General features: G+C 39.2%; 1 protein-coding gene across 2 annotated transcripts in view; it reads left to right on the plus strand.

The window, feature by feature from the left end:
- Window positions 1-22,254, plus strand: part of Ecr (ecdysone receptor) — an 82,914-nt gene that overhangs the window by 43,636 nt on the left and 17,024 nt on the right. Inside the window, exon 1 of one of the 2 annotated variants that reach the window (XM_076379499.1) lies at window positions 9,379-9,822. The exons of the other annotated variant lie outside the window; for it this stretch is intronic. Within the exon in view, the coding sequence (XP_076235614.1) occupies window positions 9,507-9,822 (316 nt within the window). The 5' untranslated portion in view covers window positions 9,379-9,506. Of the gene's footprint in view, window positions 1-9,378; window positions 9,823-22,254 lie in introns of those variants that run through there. 2 annotated transcript variants of the gene reach the window in all.

Below are 22,254 nucleotides of genomic sequence, written 5' to 3' on the forward strand. Positions count from 1 at the left end.
ATTGTTGTACTTTTTGAAATAACTTCATTAAAAAATAATATATTATACTATTGAATTGAGAATACGTATACTGGATAATAATTATTTAATTGAGAAGATAGAAAAGAATTTTCTGTACTTTTTTTACATTTCTATAGCTCTATAGGATAATTTTTGATACCTCAGGTCCCTGTTTTCATGACTGAGTTCGTAAGCTTCTTCGACTAGGGGATGGAAGGAGATAGAACTGTTACAAACTTTTTAACATTATTACAAGATTAGAAATCATACGTATACTTCAATATAGAAACGCTTCTTTGATATTTCACTATGTGAATTTTGGGACAAATTTTCGTGAAACTGTTCAGTAGACTTTTCCATGAAATTTACTCTCCATGTTCTTAAGTGACAAGGGAAATGTTAGAAGCTCTGAATCACACATATCCTTCAAACTAGACACCTTCTCGGTATCTCATATAATTTCTTAGACTTTAAAGTCAAACTTCCCTAGTCTAAATCTTAAGTCACCATTTCCATGAAAATATTCTGAGGTACAATATTGATCTTAAATTATAGCAAACATTCTAACTCCTACAAAACTCCCTCTTCTCCACAGAAGTGTATTTCCAATTTATCATCCATCCGTTTAATCTCTGAGCACCTTAAGTCTCATTCTCACCAAAAATATTGCATCATATATAATTTCCATATTTTAGAGCAATAAAAGATCTGAATTAAGAATCACTAATTCTGTCTATATAAGCACCATCATTAGTACAAATAATTTAAATAATTTCCTTAGCCTCTGCTACTTTTATTTCTACCCCTTATAGCTTTTACGATTATTACTATGATCACTTATAGCGTTGTTATTCAAAAATTAACGCAGACAGATGTCTGAACCGCAGACTTCTGATCAGAATGCAAATCCAAGGAGCGATTAGATTGTTTGGAGGTAATTAACAGCAGCGGCGTAAAAATATGCCGCGTTCCCACGCTCTGGAAACCGAGTGGGAGGCTAGAGCAAGGTGAAATCACGGCGTAGAGACGGTGATTGTGCAATAGCAAAGGGGTGACCGAGTGTCAAGAGCACGAGAGGCGGACTTTTTACCGCGACGTTTGAATATACACACTTAGAGGTCTCGTTAGCGACATTATCGATGATTAACGATTACGTTCGTCAAGGCTATCACCTTTTACACGGCCATTACATCGCATTACCATAGACACTCTACGTTCCTGCAAGATCTTTACCTGCTTTTGCGTATGATAGCTATTCTTTCGATGCTTTCAATCTAAATTAATGATATGGACATTATATAAACACATTGGGTAATCATGCTATAGCAAAATGTACTGTAATTCCTTTAAGTAAAATATACGTACATGAAAATAGAGAGTAGACATTTCTCTGACTTTTAATCTCCGAGATAATTGCTTTGCAGATTATATGCTAAATACGGAATGTTTCCTAATATTCTATTTAAATTCTCGATTTAATTAGAAACAACGCAGTTTAATATGTATTCAATATACGTATACGAAATTGTAATTTAATAATAAATTAAATAATTCTAATTTCAGAAACTTATAATTGAATCGAAATTATGATACATATTATGATCAACTTTCGAAATTAATTTTCTGGAAAACGAAGTCTCGTCTTGAAAACCAATATTACACAGATAGTGTTTTTCTTTTAATGAATCGTGTTCTATTCCCTTTATTCCAAAGTATATTTCAGAGTTCAAAAAATTACGATCATATCTTGTGTAACGAAAGCATCATATAAAATGTGCATCACATCATTGCACATACTTTCCACCTCTCCCCAAGATCCAATCGAAAATTTGAAATATTTGTCGAAAGAAGCGCATTCTGTCACGTTCCGCGTTGCAAATAACGAACACGGTTAGATCAGCAGCGGCGGTCGCGAGGCGCTCGCCTGACGAAAGGTAAAATCGATGACGTAAAATGAACGCCGCCGCGCCGCGACGGTTGCAGCTCTCGTAAAACAGAGGCACGAGGTCACTGTGATTAAGGCTCGCTCGTGAACGACGCTAAACGATCCGACGAGGTCGCAGAATCGTGGCGGTGCACGTTTCCTCGTCGCTCTGTGAAAAGCAGAGATCTTTGACCAGTAGCGCAGGTATCGCTGACCTTTCTGGTGTCGGCAAGTGGGTCAAGTGATCACCGAAACCAAGAGATTTTTTATTCTTATTTGAGCTGGTCATTTGTCAAATCGATTAACTCCACAGAACAAAAATATTTATATCTATTTTAAAAATAATAAGTTAAGCAGCAGTGAATGCTTTGGTACTAGAATTCTAGAAAATTCAAAAAGTGGAGGCGGTCACTTTGGCCTGTGAACTAATCGATTATGAAGTGAAGTTATCGATTCGATGAATAGAGGACCCTCTATAACGCGACGAAAAAATTGCATTCAGGTTTCATAAAATGCTATAACTGGGGGTGTTTATATCCTCAAATCATAAATAATATCGTGTTATAACATTCTGTGTAGATAGATTTGGAAGCAATTTTTTCAACTTGTTATACTGGTGTGCATTGTGTCTGTACATATTTATGTAAGCAAGGTTAATGTAAAAGTGAAAAGTGCGCTTGTATTCAGTGCAAATTTGAAATGCAATTTTTAGAATCACTTCCGAGAAACCTGAGGAAAAGCAGACGCTTTTCTTATAACCCATTTAGAAGTCATCAGAAATATTAATGTCCCGTATAATCCCGCGTGTTCCTCATTCTTTCAAGCTAATTCGCAGAGATTTCATTCGGCCGTCTTTTACTTAGTTTTTAATTAAACGCGTTGCACAGTTCCTGGCCATTTACGGCGTGAAAAAAGCGCCGAGCCACGGAACCATTGCGAAATTAATTTTTGAAATTCTACTGGCAATTCAACCATTAATTCAGTACAGAATTTTCCACATACAAGTGTAAGTGCACCTGCGGTACAATACGAGATATTAATTTGGAAATTCAAATAGGACGAATAGTGTCTGCGTCTATTGAATTCTGTTCAGAATTCGCCGACCAAAGTGAAATTGTTTAACATTTCACGGTGCAAGATGTCGACCTTGGATCGGCTGTTATTAAAGCGCCATCGTGGCGCAGGCTTAATGCGTTCGACTTCTGTGAATGAATTCCTAGCATCTCACATGATTCTTTTTACGGCTGCCACCATTAGTCACGCACCGTGTACTACCTATAATAGCCATGCTCGCTCCGTCTTCCGTTCTTCTCGGTACAAGTACCTCGTACTTGTCTCACAAATCTCGTCCACTGAGTAAACTATCCTGTTGAGCCATCTTCGAGGTGAAACGTTTGAAAAAGGCCGAGTTTTCAGTGGATCGAGAAGTATTTCAAGTGGGATCGTGGCTTAAGGATATGTAACTCCATGAGTTACACATGTGGGAACGTGGCTTAATGTGTCCACGTGACGTGTACTTCACTTGATAGTTCTTCTGTTTTGAATATTTTGAAATGCATTTTATGCCTTAAGTTGTGTTTGTGGAAATGTGGCTTAAATGTAGGCACAGCGTATTTTAGTTATGGGAATATGTTTAGTGTCTTTTTTCGAATATTTTGATATTTTATTTGAGGAGGGCATTAACATTAAACTCAAATCTACTGGCAGTAGATGAATTGTAGCCTTCAGCCACGTTCCCATCTGTTCCAAATACAATATAGATTATACGATTAAATCTGTGTTTCCACGTGATAATCTTTTACCCAGAATCCTTTCAAAGTAGAGTGGAACCAAACTTAATAGGATGTGAATTATTCGTAGTCCTTCCTGTTTAAAATTACGATTATTTAGTATGACGACAATAAAAGAACAGTAGAACAGCAATTTAGCCCGAAACCTCAATTTAATAACACCCTACTGAAAATAATACAAACATCCATTAGGAGGGTGTTTCATATTTGAAACTCGGGATCAGTTAATTAATCAGGACCCTACCGTACAAAAAACTATTTCCTGTACCAAACTCTACACACAAAAGAACATTTCTTTTTCTTTCTATTATAAAAATTCCTGCCAGGAAGACCTACTAAAAGCTACGAAAAACTCTAAAAAAAATTCCCATGGTCCAACTTAAGTGACAAATTAAATCCTTTTCCCAGAAGAAGACATAAAGCAAAGAATTGAAGGAAAACTCGTCATTGGCCGCGAAATTCGTATTCCATGGAAAACGCGTCTCGACAATTCACTCTCGTCGGTCGATACTCTCTTATTAGCGTCTCTAGCCTCCTGGTCGAAGGATTTCTGTCGTTGAACCCTGGCCGCCCGACCACCAGACTCCCCAGTCTTTCGAGTCCTATTTTTAGAAAGAGAAATCCTGGCGGATGTAACAGCCGACACACAGCTGACCAGGGTGTCCTTGTGTGCGAGGACCGTGGCAGCGGGGGCGGCTTAGAAATTCAGCCACTCTTCCAGGCTCGCCAGGGTGAGTCGAGGGTTGCCCTCGTTTCTCTGGCCATGACCCACCCCGATAGCCCTGGCTGGGTAAAGCGGCACCCACACACCCTCGGCTCCCTGTGAACCACAGTGGCGCGCAAGCTTCTTGCTTCCGTTTGCCCGCCTCCAAATGGGGATGATCGCTTTTACGCGATGCGAATGCAATCAATGCATCGTAGCTTGAGTAAAGGGTAAAATAGACACTGAAGCATTTTTAGTGCGCGGTTCATTTGCGTAACGTGAATAGATTTATGAATTGATGGATTTATGGATTTATGGGTGAGTCGATTTATGGATTATTACCGTGTAGTGTATGGGCTGTCTCGTTTAAACAGACGTTTTCATTGTTTCGCGCGATTTTCTGCAGCGTTTAAGATTATTCTAAAAAAGTGGTGATACTGGAGAGCTAGTTGTGTGTTATCAGGAAAAGATTGGAGGACGTATTTTTCAGTAAACTGGCTGCAAAAACTTTCTGAAGTATTGAAACGGTTCTTTAATTGGTGTATTAACAGTATAAAGTGTTCATAATTGAAATTAATGTCGGTGAGAAAATAAAAAATGTTCCAGCAGGCAAATGACTGAAAACGTTAAATAAGTTTGTCCTTCATCTTTTATTCTTTTGTGAACTTGGAACAGGCAATGAGGAAGGTGTACTTCATTTTCATTCATTTAGTACCGATGGTAAAATTCTGAATTAATGGAAAGCGTCGATTCCATTGAAAATGAGGTCACGGGCCACAGGTTGTGCATCACTGATCTGCGACATTCACCGTGTTTCCCCAGTGAAAACGCTCACACGCGTGTAAATGTGCGTGTGGATCGCGCAGGTGTGTAGATGTGCGGGCGCATGCGTCAGTGTGTATTTATTCAGGGTGTAACAGGTGGATGACGTCACGGCCAGGGTGGCAACCCCCCACCGGTTAAAAGGGTGCCCCTCAGTCGATTCTCCCATTCTATGCTCGACGAGTTGTAGCTTCGTTCTGGAGGTCGATCTGTGGCTGAGAGCTTCGATATTCCACATTCTTCATTTTTAGTTTCATTCCTTGTAGCCCTGTCGATCGCTTCGAAACCAAGTGTTGTATCTACACCATTTTTTGTACAGTTCCACTCAGAATGGAAGTAGGTACTTTGTCATTTTTTTATATACTTTATCGAATGTATCTTTTTCTGTAGTGTGTTGCAACTGTGACAGTGAGACTTAACGCGTAAATATATAATGCATATTAACAGTGATTTTACATAGACAGAACTAAGAATAAATTAGCAAGAGAAATATTACTTTGCATACGAGAATATTTTGCAATAATGTCGTTTTGGATAACTGAACTGAATACTATGTGACCCTTAAGCCACATCCCCACGTGAGTAACGAAACAAGTTCAACATTAATATTCTTCTGTGATCTCTAAAAATGATTTAATTCTGAAAAAAGTAATACTGGTTTCAATAAACAAAACGCGCTTTGACAGTGACTCATTCTTCTATTTCTAACTTTGGTTCTAAAATCTCATCCTATTAATGAAAGCTTCCTGCTTCCATGCATATCTATCCCGAGCATAATCGAATTTCGAAAAGTCGTTTCGCGAATTTAGCTGGGCCAGGAAATGAGGAAATGAAGGCAATTGAGACGAGTGTCTTCGAGTTAGTAATTTCGATCTTCGAGGCTCTCGACCGTTTTCCTATTGTATTGTGAATTGCGTCTGTCTCGCTGAGTGCATCCATTTATGGTGTTTTTCCGGATTATCGTCGCTGCAGGTCGAGAATGCGCATTCCAATGATTTTTTTTATCTCGTCTCGTTTCACCGACGTACCGGGCAAGTTTGTGATAAAAATGAGAACAACAGAACGTCGCGTCAAAGGTTAAGTCGATGACTAAGGATCGGCGACGATAATTCGGCGGGAAATGCGAGAATCGCGACGAGAAAATTTCTTTTTGTTTGATCTAAAAAGTTCTGATTTTTAGGCATCGATGAAATTCCTTCGTAACAGAAAATGTTTATATTAAAGCTTCCTGTGTAAAAATTTTACTATTTTATTATTTTTACCAGTGAATCAGTTTTTAATTATTTTCATGGTATTGCTGATCCTTTTATTGCACATAGAACATTCTTCTCTTATTAAATAAGTGAATTATATTTATTTATAGTTTGACGAAATTGCTAAAAATTAAAATTCAGAATTTCTTGTGGAGAGAATTACCTATGTCAATTATAGTGATGAATGTCAATTTTACGAAAAGTTTGAATTTTGAGGAATTCCAATTTCAGCATCACGCTATTCTCGATTTTCTCATCCATTAATAGAAATCTCGAGACTCTAGTAGTCTGAAGATTGACGACGCAAGCTCCAGCGAAATCATTTCCTTCAACTGCAAAGGTCAGTTTCTGCATTAGGATGAAAATCGTGGGCGGTGGCTCTCTAGAAAACCTTCAATCAACTTCAGTCCGCGATCACGTGCATGAAAAACACCTATTTCAAGAGTAACAATAAATTTTTTTAGAAAATTCTGAATCAATTACGCCTCTCCGTAGGCAATCAACGCCAGACTGCATTTGCATTCTCTCGCGGGGGACATTAAGAACTCGTTAAGAGGTACACTATGGAAATCGTAAGAGGCACTCCTCGCATTAAAAAAGGGAAGTTCTCAGAAAATCAATAAATTAAACCTGTACAGGATATAGCAGAGACACTGTACGTCGATTCCTAGGATTCCATAAACTAAACTTTTTTCTAATGTGTGAAAATAAAAGTGAAGTTCAAATGAAGAAGAATTTATATAATGTTAGAAGTTTGGGGTCTGAGTAGAAATATAGAAGTCCAGGAGTAAAGATGTAGGTAGTTCATTGAAATTTAAAAAAATCTTCAACAATTACCTACAGAACGTATTAAAAATATGTTAGAGTATGTCATGAATATGCAAAAATGAGATAATTTAAGGATCTAGGGAGTTGTACAAGTTGTTAAAAATGTAAAAAAAAAAAATAGAATAGAAAAGCATCCTAAATTAAACATTAAGCAGGTGTTCCAGAACATTCGATACATGTCCAAAACTAAAACTATCTACGGATCTAGATTCTAGAGAGTTCTAGCAGAACATATAGATTTAATAATTTCTCTAAAATTCTAAAAAAAGGGCTCTCTAAAAAATCATAAGCAACCCGCAGCCTCCCAAAAGTGTTCCAGACACATCCAAACACATTCAGAACTAAATCTACCAATCGTCTCCCTCATCGAGTGCATCTCGCAACAACGCAGCTACTGTGATAAAATCAAGGTTAAACCACAATAGACCAAACCTGGCCTTCAAACCACTACGTATCTACCATTCGATTCTCAAAAACGTCCGAAAATATTCCATCGTCGTCTAATTCTAAGCCTAAGTGACCATTTTCAAAAAAGAAGAAAGAAGAAAAAAAACAGTTATAGGCGGAAAAGCTCCGGAACCGTAGGAGCGCAGAAAAGGCTGCGTTTGCGCAGCACACAGGTATAGGACACCCTACGGTGCAGGGTACGCGCGACAGTGAAAGTAGCGCGAGTCAAGCGCTGATTGGTCGGCCGACGGTCGAGGCAAAGTGGAGCCTGGCGGGCACCCTCGTGCCTGCACGGCCAGCCTGTACGCCTTCAGTCAGTGGCGGACCGTCGACGGGGCGACATCGCTCGGCGATTCGATCGCGTGCGCGTCAGATAAGTCGAAACGTGAGCTGCAACAAGAACACCTGAAACAGAAGCACCGATCCTCTACAAAACAGTGCGCACTCGTGACGAAGCTACTACCAAACCCACCGTCGCTGTGCCATTCGCCATATCGTGCTGTCAGTGGGCAGAAATAAAGCTGCACGTTAGCGCACATCGTCCTGTCTCGTTCGACATCCAACATTCATCGACGATGCGCACGTGCGCGCAGACTGTTAGACACCATGTCGGCGAGTAGTGGGAAGACGCAGTTTCGTTTGTCACTCGAGTGACGGCGACCGCGATAGTCGGTGCTGTGACCGCGACGAGGACGGACCGAGGGAAAACGAGAAAGTAAAAAAGAGAAAAGGAGACGAGAAACTCGGCCCCCGTAGTGCGCGACAGAGAGAGGGAGGTGGAAGGGAAGGTGGAAAACGGAGAAAGATACCGAAGTGGAAACGTCGACGGAAAAGTGGAGCGAACAAGAAGGAGACTCGCTCGAACGTGCACACGTCCCGGCGTGACCTCGATACTCGTGGCCATCGGTTCCCGTCGATCGCGCGCAGCCTCAGACACCACGGGAATTTCGCCAGCGAAAATCATGCATTTCTACCACGGCTACTCGGCTGGTTGACGTTCCTCGACGTATTAACGTGCTACGCGTCGGGAGCGAGACAGAGACCGGGCCGCTGGCTCTCTTCCTCCCGCGACCGCTGCGTTCCCTTTTGCGCGATCGTGACCCCGTTTCTTCGATGACCGACACTCCGCCGCCGCGGCTGCTTGGCTGCCATTAGAGTAGCCGGGAGAGTCACCGCGAGAGAGAGAGGAATCATAGAGGGAGAGAAGGACAGCGTGGATCTATCCGTACGTGGTAGAGGAAGAAGGAGAGAGAAACGAGAGCAACCGAGGCGGGACGAAGGCGATCATCGCGCACAGCGGTCTCCCGTGGCGAGAGAGAGCCACGTCGCGAAGAGGGGCGACGAGGAAAAGCAACGCGGCCAAGCGAGACCGACGACGCGTGAGAGCTCCCCGGGACCATGGACTCTTGACAGTGAATCGATCCTCGGCTGCCCTGACCTTGTGTTCCTTGCCGCAATTTCGGTCGACGAACGAATTATCGAGGTCAACGACTAGTGTAGTGCCTCGCTGCACTCTCTCCCCCTCGTGACCGTGTGTAAACAGTGCGTGGCCGTGTCTCTATTTATCTGCCCTCCCCCCTCCTCTCTGTGCGCGGTGCTTCCTCGCGGTGGCGGACTGACGCTGTCGCGAGGCGCGAACGGGCTGAGGGGTTTCTTCAACGGAAGTGGCCGAGAAAATTGGTACGGTGGAGCCCGAGGGACAGCACACGCTGGTCCAGAAGGTGGAGCAGGCTGGCGAGATGCTGCAGACGGTGCCCCGTGTGCCCGTCGCCGGGGTCAGGCGTCGATGGGGCAACAGGCACACTGGGAACCTGCAGGAGTCCAGCCCGGAAGTGTCCAGCAGCGGTGTGCTATCGCCGCCGCCGAACTTTCAACCCTCGACGCCCGAGAGCGCCGCGGTGAGGAACGAGGATCTGCAGCTGTGGGACTTGGATCTCCATCGGGGGCTGCAGACGAACGGGGATCACTACAGGGCGAACACCATCACCGCGACCACCACCACGGTGCTACCTGCGGTCGGCGATCCTGCGTCGCCGTTTGCCACCCCTATTGAAGGTTCGTGAGGATTTATTGTGTCTTTTTTTTTTGCCTGGTGCTCTGATTTGTGTGTTGTTGGAAGTCGAGAGAGAGAGAGTTTGATAGATGGCGGGAAATGATTTTGAAGAGGGGTTACTGTTTGTGGTGATAGGGTTAGGGGAAACGGGGGGGTTGGAATTTTTGGGAGGACAAGTTGATTTGATGGTGGAGCTTGAAATTTCAAGTGTTTGGATATTGGAGTTTTGGGATCGATGTTAGAGTTCGGACTATTGAAGTATGTACGTATTTTATCGGTATTCGAATGTTGATATTTGAATGTGCTGTGTGGTGAATAAATATACAGTTTAATATCCGTAATGTTCAAATAGTATAGTTTTAAACTTTACTCGGGAACTAGTAATGTTTAAATATTATTTAAATTCGCTAAATAATTTAATTTTTAGTAAGTAGGTCCAGTTTTAGATAATAGTAACTCTCACCGAACGTCAGATTCTCAGACCTGAGTGTATGTCACGTGAGAGGTGACATACGTTCAATGAGGCATAATATTGCATGTTAGTTGAATTTTAGGGGTGAAAACACTTTCTGTTACGATTCATTTCGTTTTTCAATATTAGTGAAAATCGTATTATTTTAAGCTGAACTTCTTACAACTTACAGAAGTCCTTCTTTTATATTTCACTCTTTAAAGCTCATTTTGTACTTAACTCTTCATATGTAGACAATGAGAAAATACGCAAATTATGGGTGTAGAAAATTTGACAGTATTTAGCTAATTTTCAAACCAAAAAGAACTTAGGTACTCGTGTAAAAAGTTGTGGGCAACGCAGAATTTTATCAGCATGCATAGCTTTAAACGTTTTATTACATTACAAACGAAAATGAAAGAAACAGTAATAATGTGAAATTTGTACCTGTATTATGAACAATTTTATTCGACTGAAAATTTGGTAGATTGTAATTCCCAGTTCAGGATATTTACATATTCATTGTAATTTTAAATAATTAAATAATTAAATGGGGATAATTGGAATACAATTTGAATAATTATTCGATGGAATTTATATCACAGCATACAAATTTTATTGTTAAATAGAAATTATTTTTACTTTATGTGGAAATTATACATTTTGAAAAGATTAAGAATCTGTTAGGATTTCGTTTATAGTTTCGCTTCGTGCCCAACAGTGGTGCATCCTTGGACACTAGATTTATAGATCGTCGACGTGTCTACAGTTCCTTAACGCAATATTTCATGAAAATGTTCTACACTTTGGCGAACATGTTTTTCAAGTACATTTCGTAATCTCGAGGCTTGTGGTCATTTTAACCTTAAAAGCCTGGAAAGTGGTTAGACTACTTTAAAGCAACTTAATTTTTTAAAATCATTTCTGCCTTTCATAATCCTCCATTTTCGCCGAAATTCAACACTAGATCCGTCGAATTCAAAATTATTCTTTTCATAGTGTTTCCTAAAATTAAATATGATAAAACGTTTGTTACGAACAACTGTAACATAATCATGAAACTAAAAAAATTCACTGAAAAAATTCTTTCACGTAATCAAGCAGGAATGCATCGTTCTCAATTTCATTACTTTCACAACAGAATCACAATTTATTATGAAACCAATGAAAACACGATACAAATTTTCGTCAATGATTCACACAACAACGAAATAAAGGTATCCACCATGAAGCTTTTAAAGATCAGTAGAAATTAACCACAGTGAATTTAGAGCAATGAAATCAAACAATCCCATAGAAAACTTTTATTACAAAATTCTAGTTTTTCTATTGACTTTTCATTGTTAGTATCAAGAGATTTCCTGAAGACTCCATTCAACTAGCGATGACAATATTAATGAGGGACGCTGAAAGGAGCCGACAAACGGGGGAGGTAGATTAAATATGAGCGCGCGAACAATAAGAACCAGGCTGAAAAAAGACTGGCCTGTTCTCTCGCCGAACGTATGTATACGTATGTGTTGTCTCTTGGAAGCGGTGGAATTGCGCAATCGGTACCAGGTATGGTGCAACATGGCGCAATCGATGACGAACGTTTTTACGTTTTTTAGGGGGTCCTATGAGGTTCTGCTGGGTGTCGATTCTCGAACAAGCTCCGGGATACTGGCCTCGACCTGATTTCCTAACGGGAAAGAAACCCGCGGCATTTCGAAAAAGGTACTTCTGGCCAGGCTCGCCGAGCAAAATGTCGAGTAGGTAGCCAAAGAGTAGGTCGATCACCTTTAAAGGTCGTTTATCGGCTCGTAGGGAATTAACCTTCTCCATCCTAGAGATTTTTGCTCGATTTTTCTTTCGCTCTCTACGATTTCTCAAGGCTGTTCTCGCGAAATTTACTTTTTCTTTTGATTGGACCGTTTCACTGCGGAACTTTTTTGAGTTTAACTGGCTTACCTTTAGCCTTATTAAGATGTACATTGTAAGTAAATTTCTCAATGAGATTTAATTAATGATTCTTGTCTGAATTAATATCGTTAATTAAGTTAACTTCCTTCCATAATTTGTGGTACCGAAATGTATCATAAAAATGACCGTGAGACACTTCATAATTAGGTGCACAGAAATTTCAAGACGCGACATGTCTTGCAGAGTTTACAGATTTGACAAATTCCAAAAATATTTCTTTCACATTAGTAAAAAATTATCTGACTAATTTAAACAGGTTCCGCTGTTTTAGCTTAAGTCTGCTTATCTTAAAATAATTGCTTTTCACCGTATTTGGTAAAGTGGCAATTGATTAATGTTAGCTGAAGCAAATTGTAAAATGCATGCTAAATAGGGGGTGCTTCATGGTGAAGGTTGAGCAACACGCCCATGTTTCATTGTGTATACAGGCAAAATCAGACTCGCGTGAAGCGTACAATTACGAGTCGAGTTATTTCCCGCGATATTTAATTGTCGACCCCCGTGACCCTTTTATTTAATTACCACAGACCATTGCGTCTGCGGCGTAACATGCATCTCGACGTTTTCGGACTTAAGCTGTACCATTATTCTACTATTAAAGTTTTACGAAATCGTTTTACGTCGACGAGTATCAATATTTGGATCCAAACTGACGAAATTTTGTCGAAATTTTCTTTTACTGAAGAAATTAGATTGAGGTATTATAATAGGAATTTTCTTTGATGTTTATGGAAAACCGGAAATACAGTAAATAACTTTGAATTGTAAGTTGTATTTATTTTAATTTTTATATAAATTTTACTTATTCTTTCAAATTATACATATATTTTTTTGAGATTGGAAATAATTGTAAAATTGATCGTTGTCTTTATTTAATCTTGTTCTACGTGAACGTCAGAGAAAGTAATTAAAAGTCGATTTCAGTCAGTTCGTTCGTTCAAGAGAAATCTGCAAATAGATTTCCTAGATGAATTTCGACAGCCCCAAACGTATAAATAATTCTACCCCATCAATCGTAATCTAGCATGTATCTGATTGTCAGATCAGTTCAGGTTTGAATTCATAAATTGTTTTCCATGCCAAAGAAATTTTTCCCCCTTTCGATTCGAATTCACAGTCTAACATTCTCTGTTCTACGTATATCTTTCTCTTACGACACAGAAGAAAACTCGACACTCGATCCTTTCCTATTTTAAATTCTTCTGATCTGTATGCTAATCTTGCCATTTTAAATTCCGATGACCTCGAAGGAAATCCCAAATTTTGACCCGTTTTCTCTTCGTTATTATCATTCTCCCTTATTTTAAAATTCAAAACGAAACGTCTGGCAATAAATTCCGAAATTTCAATCTAATAGACTTCTATCTACAGTTTCTATACAGGATAACCAGCTTATCTCAAAAACCCTCCGAGTGTTGGCAGCGTTTATTGTAATTGCTGTTAGCATTGTAAGTGCTGCCAACACTTATTTCCAGATAGATTCGTTTCCAGATAAACTGACCAAAGAAACCGATTACTATACTCTCGAAACGTATACAGGGTGTTCCTGAGTTAAATGGTCAAACTTTAGATTTGAATTTAAGATCGTGGAATAATTTTTCCTCTGGAAGTATGCTCGCAAATGCTTCCTTCAAGATATATCTACTACCAAAGTTGTATGATTTAGTAATACATGCCATCGAACTCACGTTTATCGCATCTATTATGAAAGAAAATTACTGTATTTATTACTAAAGATAACTGTAATTATTACACATGTTGTTCAAAATGTTGTTCAGCTACCTCCAGCTTAGAGACAAGCATTGCACCTATCAATGACAGAAGTGGCCGATTGGCATACGTCTCTAATTTCATTGGACGCTTGCACTATTCTCAATTTTAATATTTGAATATTATTAATAGGTTGTTCGTACACTTTTTGCTTCACTGCTCACCACACGAAAAAGGTCCTCCAATCTTCAAAACAGAGATACTCAACGCCACCCCTTCCAAATTTTCAATAACTTTGGAAGTAAATATCTCTTGAAGGAAGCATTTACGAGCATACTTCCAAACGAAAAATTTCTCTCTTTTACAGTCCTAAACTCATATCTATAATTCGATCGTATAACTCAGGAACACCCTGTGTATTAAGCATCGTATAAATGCACCATGCATCTACCTTGAAAGGTGCATCGCCGACACGTCGATTTAAACTGTTCAGTTTCGCATAAAACTGGTTAATTAAACTCCACTGAGCGATTACTTTGTATGGGACACGTATATCTACGTGCACAGGACTCCCCATCGCATGGGGGGACTGATTCCACGTTGATGGACAATCACGCGCGCTCTCGCTACACGCTATTCTCTCGTCTTCTTACGGTCTCGGGTTTATTGCATCGCGCGTGACGTCTGTCGGATGCAGGTACGTACATCAGCTTTAAATAACGCGATGCGTCACGTATATGTCGGCGACGGTGCGGTGAACCATTGTGTTTTCGTTCAGAGCTGCAGCAGCAGCAGCCGCTGTACCGATGACCCGGAAACTGGGTCACGGTCCTCCGGCTTTTTCCCCGCGTGATTCACGGCTCACCGGGAACCTAGACGCCTTATCTCGCGACGTTCCTTCTTAATGAGCCCCCCTCTCCGATTTCGGTCGGCGATTTTTGCTCGCTGAATGAGATTCTAGTTTTTAGCTCTGACGTTCTACGCCTTCGAATTTCGCGGCACTAGGTTTCGTTGACTTCTGCGCGGTGCTTGGATCGATCGATTTTTAATTGGGAAATTGTTACATACGTGATTCATTGGGTGAGCACTTTGGTCTTTAGTGTTTTGCTGTTAGAGTTATGACTAGCGATGGCACATATGTAGTTTGTGTAGTTGCAGAGAGTAAGTGTCTTTGAAGTGAAATGTATTTTGATTCTTGAGAAAATTGTTTCAGATCGAAGTGCTTTTTTTGAGACACTTTAATGATATTTTTTTTTTTTAATTCTTTTAGGTCTTGTTTTACACATAAAAGTGGATCTAGGAAAGATCGTATTTTAATATCAGCCTGGTCACGTTTCAAATAACCATGTTTAAATTCTGTTTTACGTAATGCATTATTTTGGTTTATACTTACCTGGAGTAAAAGACATTAATCGATTTAGCACTGAAGTCAAACCTGAATTACCCGCTTCATAGCTAATTTTATTATTTGCGGTAGACTGTTATGGGCTATTATTATTATACATGCAGTAGACTATTATTGCTAATAAGTCATAGTTCAAGCCTCAATCGATGTTCTTTTGTATTATTATTCCACCAAATAGGTAATATTAATTCCGAATAAATGATACTGGGAGTAATTGAAGCTTGATTAATTGAGGTTCTACTGTATATAGGTACTCGCGTATTTAGATCTTGAAATAAAATTCCTCTGTTTTAAGCCAATAGATAGTTTTACGCCTACATAATCATTCTGCTGCTCGAAGAAATCAAGCAATTAAATATTCCCTACTGTAATCATTTCCTTTCCACGAGTCATTTAGAATAATTATTACTACGTACATTTTCCAATGACATTAGCAATAAAAATAACAAGCATAAACATTATTTCAAATGGTTTCTCTCTATCTTCAAGTCAAATAAAAGTTATCCAGTATTACAATGTCACTTCATATCACAATTACCTTTTCACTGCTTTCAAGTCAACTGTAACTTATTTTACGTAGACCCTTACTTCTATTACTGGCAACTCGCCCATTATAGTCCAACATAGGAACCTTACAAAGTGTGCATTGAGTTCTTAGATGTAGTGGAGAGCAAACAAAACACATTCATAAAGTAGGAAGAAACATCTTTGCTTCGTTTTCGAGAAATTAATTATTGAAAACGTGAAAATTTCTGTATAAAGGAATAACAAGGTGCAACAAATAGTGCACAAAAATATATGCATCTATTTAAGGAAATTAAGATGGCCCATTTTTTAAATAAAAAAAATAATTCGGAAATCTAAATTATTTAAATTTGTTGGCGACAAAATACCAGTTAATTTCAGATATTAATTTTCTATGTTAAGTTATTGGAAACGGTGCTAAAAGTGGTTGATACCTTTACACTATACAAGGGTGATCAGTTTAAATGGAAACACTGTAATAGATGTTTGCAGCACTTACAATGCATTTAGAATAAATACTGCCAACATTCAGAGGGTTTCCAGATAAACTGATGACCCCGTACAATACACCCGTATGAAAACTTTCACACTCTCAATGATCAATTTCTCGAAAATGAGTCAAAGGAGCCCCTTCCTATTTTGTAAAAGTGTTCTATTCGTTCTTCCCTAGATCTAAAAGAAAATTGATAAAAAATCTCTGTGCACACTTCGTAAAGCTCCTTTTGTAAGACTATGAACCCTGAACCCAGTAACAGAGTCAAACATCAGACCCCAGGGGGCCAATCCTCGTTTAATTGTGAATGCAATCGAGGGCACGTGTGCCCCCATCTCTTCGTTCGTAACCGAGATGCCAATAGTCGATTTCCAGACACGCGATGGTCTCGTTTCGTCCCTGCCGAAATATGGGTCATCGAATTCCGACCGGATGATAATATGGCCACGTTACGAGGCCCTCGAACGTGCTAGATACGCGATTCGTAAATATATTCTGGTGCCAGGACACACGGTTTCGGCCGCGAGAACCGTTAGACGTGGATCCGTGTAGAACTGGCCGGACACGTCAAAAAGAAACTACTCGAAACTCGTTCCCTCGAGCATTCTTCAGCTCTTGCTCTTTCACTGCGATGGGACCTTGTATTGTGGGGGAACGTTGTTACTCTTTAACCCTCGGAAGGTGAATGGTTTTCTATGGACGCGGGAGAAGATTGCAGGGTCATTTTAACCTGTAATAGAATTTCTATTGCAAATTAGTTTTGGGGAGAAATTATATATAAAAACATTAGATATTACATACTTCACTTTTTTTTAGTTTTCTGTGCACCTGGTACATAAAGTAAATCTTTTGCATAATTCAAATAAATTTGTTATACTTTTGATATCTTGTACTGTATTTAGGGTGAAAGTGACCCTGCATTTGTCGTACGAGAGTTAACCCTTATGCTGCTTTTATTTAACTTTGATGGGACATCAGATTCTCAGACCTGAGTTGAATAATGTCACGTGGGAGGTGACACGCGTTTGATAAGGGTTACATTTTTGAACGAGACTTGAAAGTGTCAATTTTAGACGAAAAACGATCTTTAACACTGGGTATGCCATTTGAATCATTTATGACCCAGGCCATTTTTGTTTTTGAATTCTTTCCTGCCTTGTTTAAAAAAATGAAAGTAACATGTAGCAGTAAACGCTATTGAATGATGTTGGACCACTTTCGTAGTTACTGATTCATGTGTGCTATATTTTATTTTTCGGAGATAATTTAAGATTTTCTCAACATAGTAGATCTCTAATAATACCTCCATGAAAATCACGATGCAGGAAAGAGTATATTGTTATTCAATAAGGCCGTTTTCACTGACTTTCACAGTAAACAGAAGAAAGAAACAAATGCTAAAGACAAAGTAACGACGACCTACTTGAGCTTCGTTTCATGATATGATTCAGTAGTTTACAGTTTACAGTCTGTCAAGCAATCAACAAGTGTCGCGTGCTTCGAGCAACTGTCAGTATGGGCTGCTAAAATAAATTATATAAGACTGCAAGAAAACAATGTGCTAAAAAATGAAAACTTAATTGATTCAAAATTTCAAAAATTGTTAACAGAAGCTACAAAGTAATCTATAATTTATTAGAAAACGGAAGGAAGTGATCCCTTCGTGAAGAAATTCGCGAGTCACTACACACAAACCTTCGGAAGCCCACGTTTCCATGAAATATCGTAGCCTCGCGAACAGAACGAGCCACTTTCGAAAGTAAATGAGAATAGACTGCAACGCCATGTAAAGCGTGCAGAAATGTTACGTCTGCCTCCTGTCGCATTCCTCGTCGCACGAACAGGGACGATTCTCAGAAACTTTCGTAACGATTTGCAACGAATTACGTGTAACGGTTGCGAACTGCGAAACAGCACTGTGATCCCAATTCTGCTTCTCGCTACCCACTCTGTTTTAAAGTCCTTCGTTGTGAAACACAAAATTATAAAATTAGTTGGACTCCTCATCTAAAGATAAGTTACCACACTGGCAAGTGCTGAGCTATAAAAATAGAGAAATATTGCCAATTTTTTAATTACTGTAACTTCGTGAATATAGAAGTACACTAAGCATGTCTTGGAGTCATTCTAAAGGGTGAATACTGTCACATTCCTGAGAAGATTTTGATGAAACGTGGTATACGAGTAGTGCATTGAAAAATATTAGATATACATCTTTTTTTAGCTTGGAATCATTTTTAAAATGACGAGAAAGTTAGTGTACAACCTTTTTCATGAAAGTACTGTAGTTCAAAGATTGACAGTGTTTCAGTTCAGTGTTCGAATACTTTCGCGAACCTGTGTAGTTATATCGTGTGTAGTCAGCAAAATTTTGAAAGTCGAATTCACTTACAAAGTCAAATGTAATTTCACCCTCCATGCTGAGTAAGCCAATTTGCATAAAGTATAACTTTACCCAATGGATTATAAGGAGAACAGAAATGGTAAAAATTGTTAGGAGCAATACTTATCACACAATGATACCTAATATTAGCGTTTGAAGGTACCTCGTGATAGCTTATCAGCGCGTCTGAAGAGAAAAGTGAATACTGGAGACGTCTTGGAAATGAAATCTAAATATTTCTCTTAGGTTGCTCCATAATTACATCGCGTTGCGGTGGAGGAAGCGAGGCGCAAATTTAGTGCCAACGCGACATTACCAGCTCGTGTAATTATGGTACTCCAGGGCGCAATTTACGGTATAATTAACATCATCGAAACCACTGTCAGTATTATTACTGTTATGTGTTATGTGGTCGTCTAGACGGTCTTCCTGAAAAAGAAAAATTTGGCGAATACTGAGACACTCTTGCGTGGGACTGTGCTGTCAAATTATGTTCATAGTCATTACAAAGTACATATACTAGTAGTCAACAGTATTATTGAGTTATTAGCACTTTGACAACCACGCTAAATACATCTCAGAAATTTTTCAGATTATGAATAGGAATCCAAAATTTTTAATAATCTTCTCTGAGTAACTCTGGTTAGAAATTCTTAACACCAAGGTGTTACTGCTTATTGTTAAATGTAAAGAAAAACTTACTAATTGATTCGTTCTTTAACTACATACGTGAAAAATATGTAAAAAATTATCTTTAGATAATTGTCTTTAATTATATTTATGCTTTATTCTTAATATGTCTTTAAATAAATTTAGAAGAAGGAACGAAGCGATTGAGACATTTGAAAACAATGAATCAAATAACTACGAAATTTCTAGCATTTGAACTCCAACTATTTGTATTAGTAATTCTTTTTTTATCCAGTTTAAGAATACGTAATTCTTTTGCATGTAATATTTAATTGCGCGCTGTTGTGCTCTCATAAACTAATACATATACATTAGCAATTTTTTTTCATTTTGTTCTTCATCTCGATGAAACACTGTCCTTGATTTCGCTCCATTTGTATAATTCAACAATTTACAATGATTCAGAAATTCGTTCACATGTATTTAGAACAGTAATTAATCACGAAGAGTACTGTTTTCAGTGTGAAGAACAATTTTCACTTTTAACTTCTGCCCAGTTTCCTCGACTTCAATATGAAAAGTAAAATATTCTTAGAACTTGACTACGTGAATTTAATTATTGTTTATAAGCAAATTCGAGAAACACTATAAGCATTTAATTACTTAATATTCCACATCTAAAAATAACAAAAAACGAATGAATAAAGTTCGTAAATATTCTTACAAGTTATCACCCCGAAATTGGTACACAGACTTCAAAACGCATAGAACTAATTCCATCATTTTCACAAAAGTAGAAAATGGACAAGAACGTTCAGGCTTACTACAAAGTGTTCCCATGAATAAAAATTCAGGTTACAGCCCCCGTTTTGCGTCAGAAAGTGCCTGAAACGATTCGTATCCGAGTCACCTGGTCCGTTTTTCCACGTGTAGTTTCCTCGAAGCGTTTCGAGGTGAATCGACAGGGTGGGGGAGAGGAGAGGGAAAAGGGCCAAGACAGAGAAAGAGAGAGAGAAAGGCAGGAAGAGGTCAGTGGGTCACTCTCACTCGAGAAAGAAGACTCGATCGTGGTGGAAGGAACGTCTAGCAATGGATAATCTGGCCTATCGGGTTGATCCTTATAAGGTGCCCGAGTTTGTTGTAAATCGAGGCTTCTGGGGCTTCTTTCGTTACGTACACGCGAAGGCCTGATTCGGTTGAATGCGTTCAACTCGATGAGATGGTGTTTCTCCCGAGAATATATAGTCGAGATTCACTTTTAGAGTTTCAGGACTTTTTGTTGGACCGATTTCAGTTGGATCCTTGCTTCTTATTGGGAACAAATATTGGGCCACATACATTTCTGCAATTTTGAGGCTTTCTGTAGATTAATGTAAGATTGAGATTGAGAATCGATAAGATCAGATATACTCTTTCAAGTTTGGGACTTCTTTGGGCCTTGAATTCGACATTAAGGATGTTTGTTTCTTGCAAGAGGTGAAGTTACATAATTTTAATTGAGTTTTATTAGATTTTGTTCAGGAAAAAAGTTGAGCCAGATTCAGTGTCCTAGTCTTGGGACTTTCTGGGGTTCGGGGAAGAAGTTAATGATGAATGTTTTTTTTATTGTAGATAAAATCTAGCTTTATCGAATTCTGTCGAGAAAAAAACTGGACCAGATTCTCTCTGTACTATTTCTGGGACTTTCTGGAGCCCAAGTTTGACATTGACAAGTGTCTCTGCTTTTAGTTATAAAAATAAATTAGGTGATCTTAATTAAATTACATTCTTCAGCTTCTGTCGAAGGAATAAACAAGTTTTGTAGGTTTTAATTTTAATTTCCTAGAGGCCCAAAAAAGCCAATTAGTTTCTCTCTAAATGCCGAACTCCCTTTCTCTGAATGTCAGTCCTCTTCGTCTTCAAGCTATCAGAGCCAACTCACGAAATTGAAAATACATACCAAGTACTCGCTTAGAATATCTAAAAAAAATACGCTTTCCACCCTTCTCATACGAGCTCCAACTTGTCCTCGCCAGCAAGTTCTCCCAGACTCGAAGTACGTCACAAAAATTCCAAGCCCGATACTGAATCTTCCCATAATCATGTTTCACGCTTTCACAAAGTCCCGATCTTCAGCTGCAACAAAACACTACGACGCTTTTGCTATCGAATTCGATCCTTGCCACACGTTTCTTTACCTAGGGTTAGACGTGTCTCCTCATTTTAACTATCGGCTTTACCGCCAAAGTACCAGGAATTAGAAGACACTGCAAGTTGAGGGGACTTGTTGATAGAGTCAGCGATCGTGTGGAGGACGCTAAATCCGTCGCAACTTTTCCTCGACTCGCGGGAAAACTACCTGGGGATTAAGCGTCGAGCAACAAAACGACCGGCCAAACAGGAGAAGTGGGTCGTCAAGTGGTGTGAACGTGTGTGTTTGTGTGTGCGCGCGTTGGTGAGCCGTGCGTGGAATGGTAACGAGCCACGTACGCGGGAAACGATATCAGAGAGCCGTGGAACAGTGCTTCCCAACCTGAACACAGTCAGCTTCTCTAACGTTACCTTTCGCTGCCTCGAAGAGATTCACTCCGAACCTTCTACGAACTTTTTACTCCAGAACGAAGCTTCAAGCTTTGAAACTGGACGGTTGAAACCAGAATACGTGAGTGGTTTTTAGTCCATTTTTGACCACAAGTGTAATCTGGGGAGAGTGATTAACATAGTGATTAAAAATTAATTGAAGTACTATGAGGCTTTTACATTTTAAATGGAGTAGGTAGAAATGAAAAGTCTCTGAAATATGAATTGTTTGTAGGAATAACAGGGTAGATGTTAAATCGTTTATTATTTTATGAAGTCTTCGTCAAATTTTGTAGTCTGTGTTCATTTCGCAAAT

The sequence above is a fragment of the Calliopsis andreniformis genome, chromosome 6, assembly GCF_051401765.1.
Source record: "Calliopsis andreniformis isolate RMS-2024a chromosome 6, iyCalAndr_principal, whole genome shotgun sequence".
In the NCBI taxonomy this organism is placed as follows: Eukaryota; Metazoa; Arthropoda; class Insecta; order Hymenoptera; family Andrenidae; genus Calliopsis; species Calliopsis andreniformis.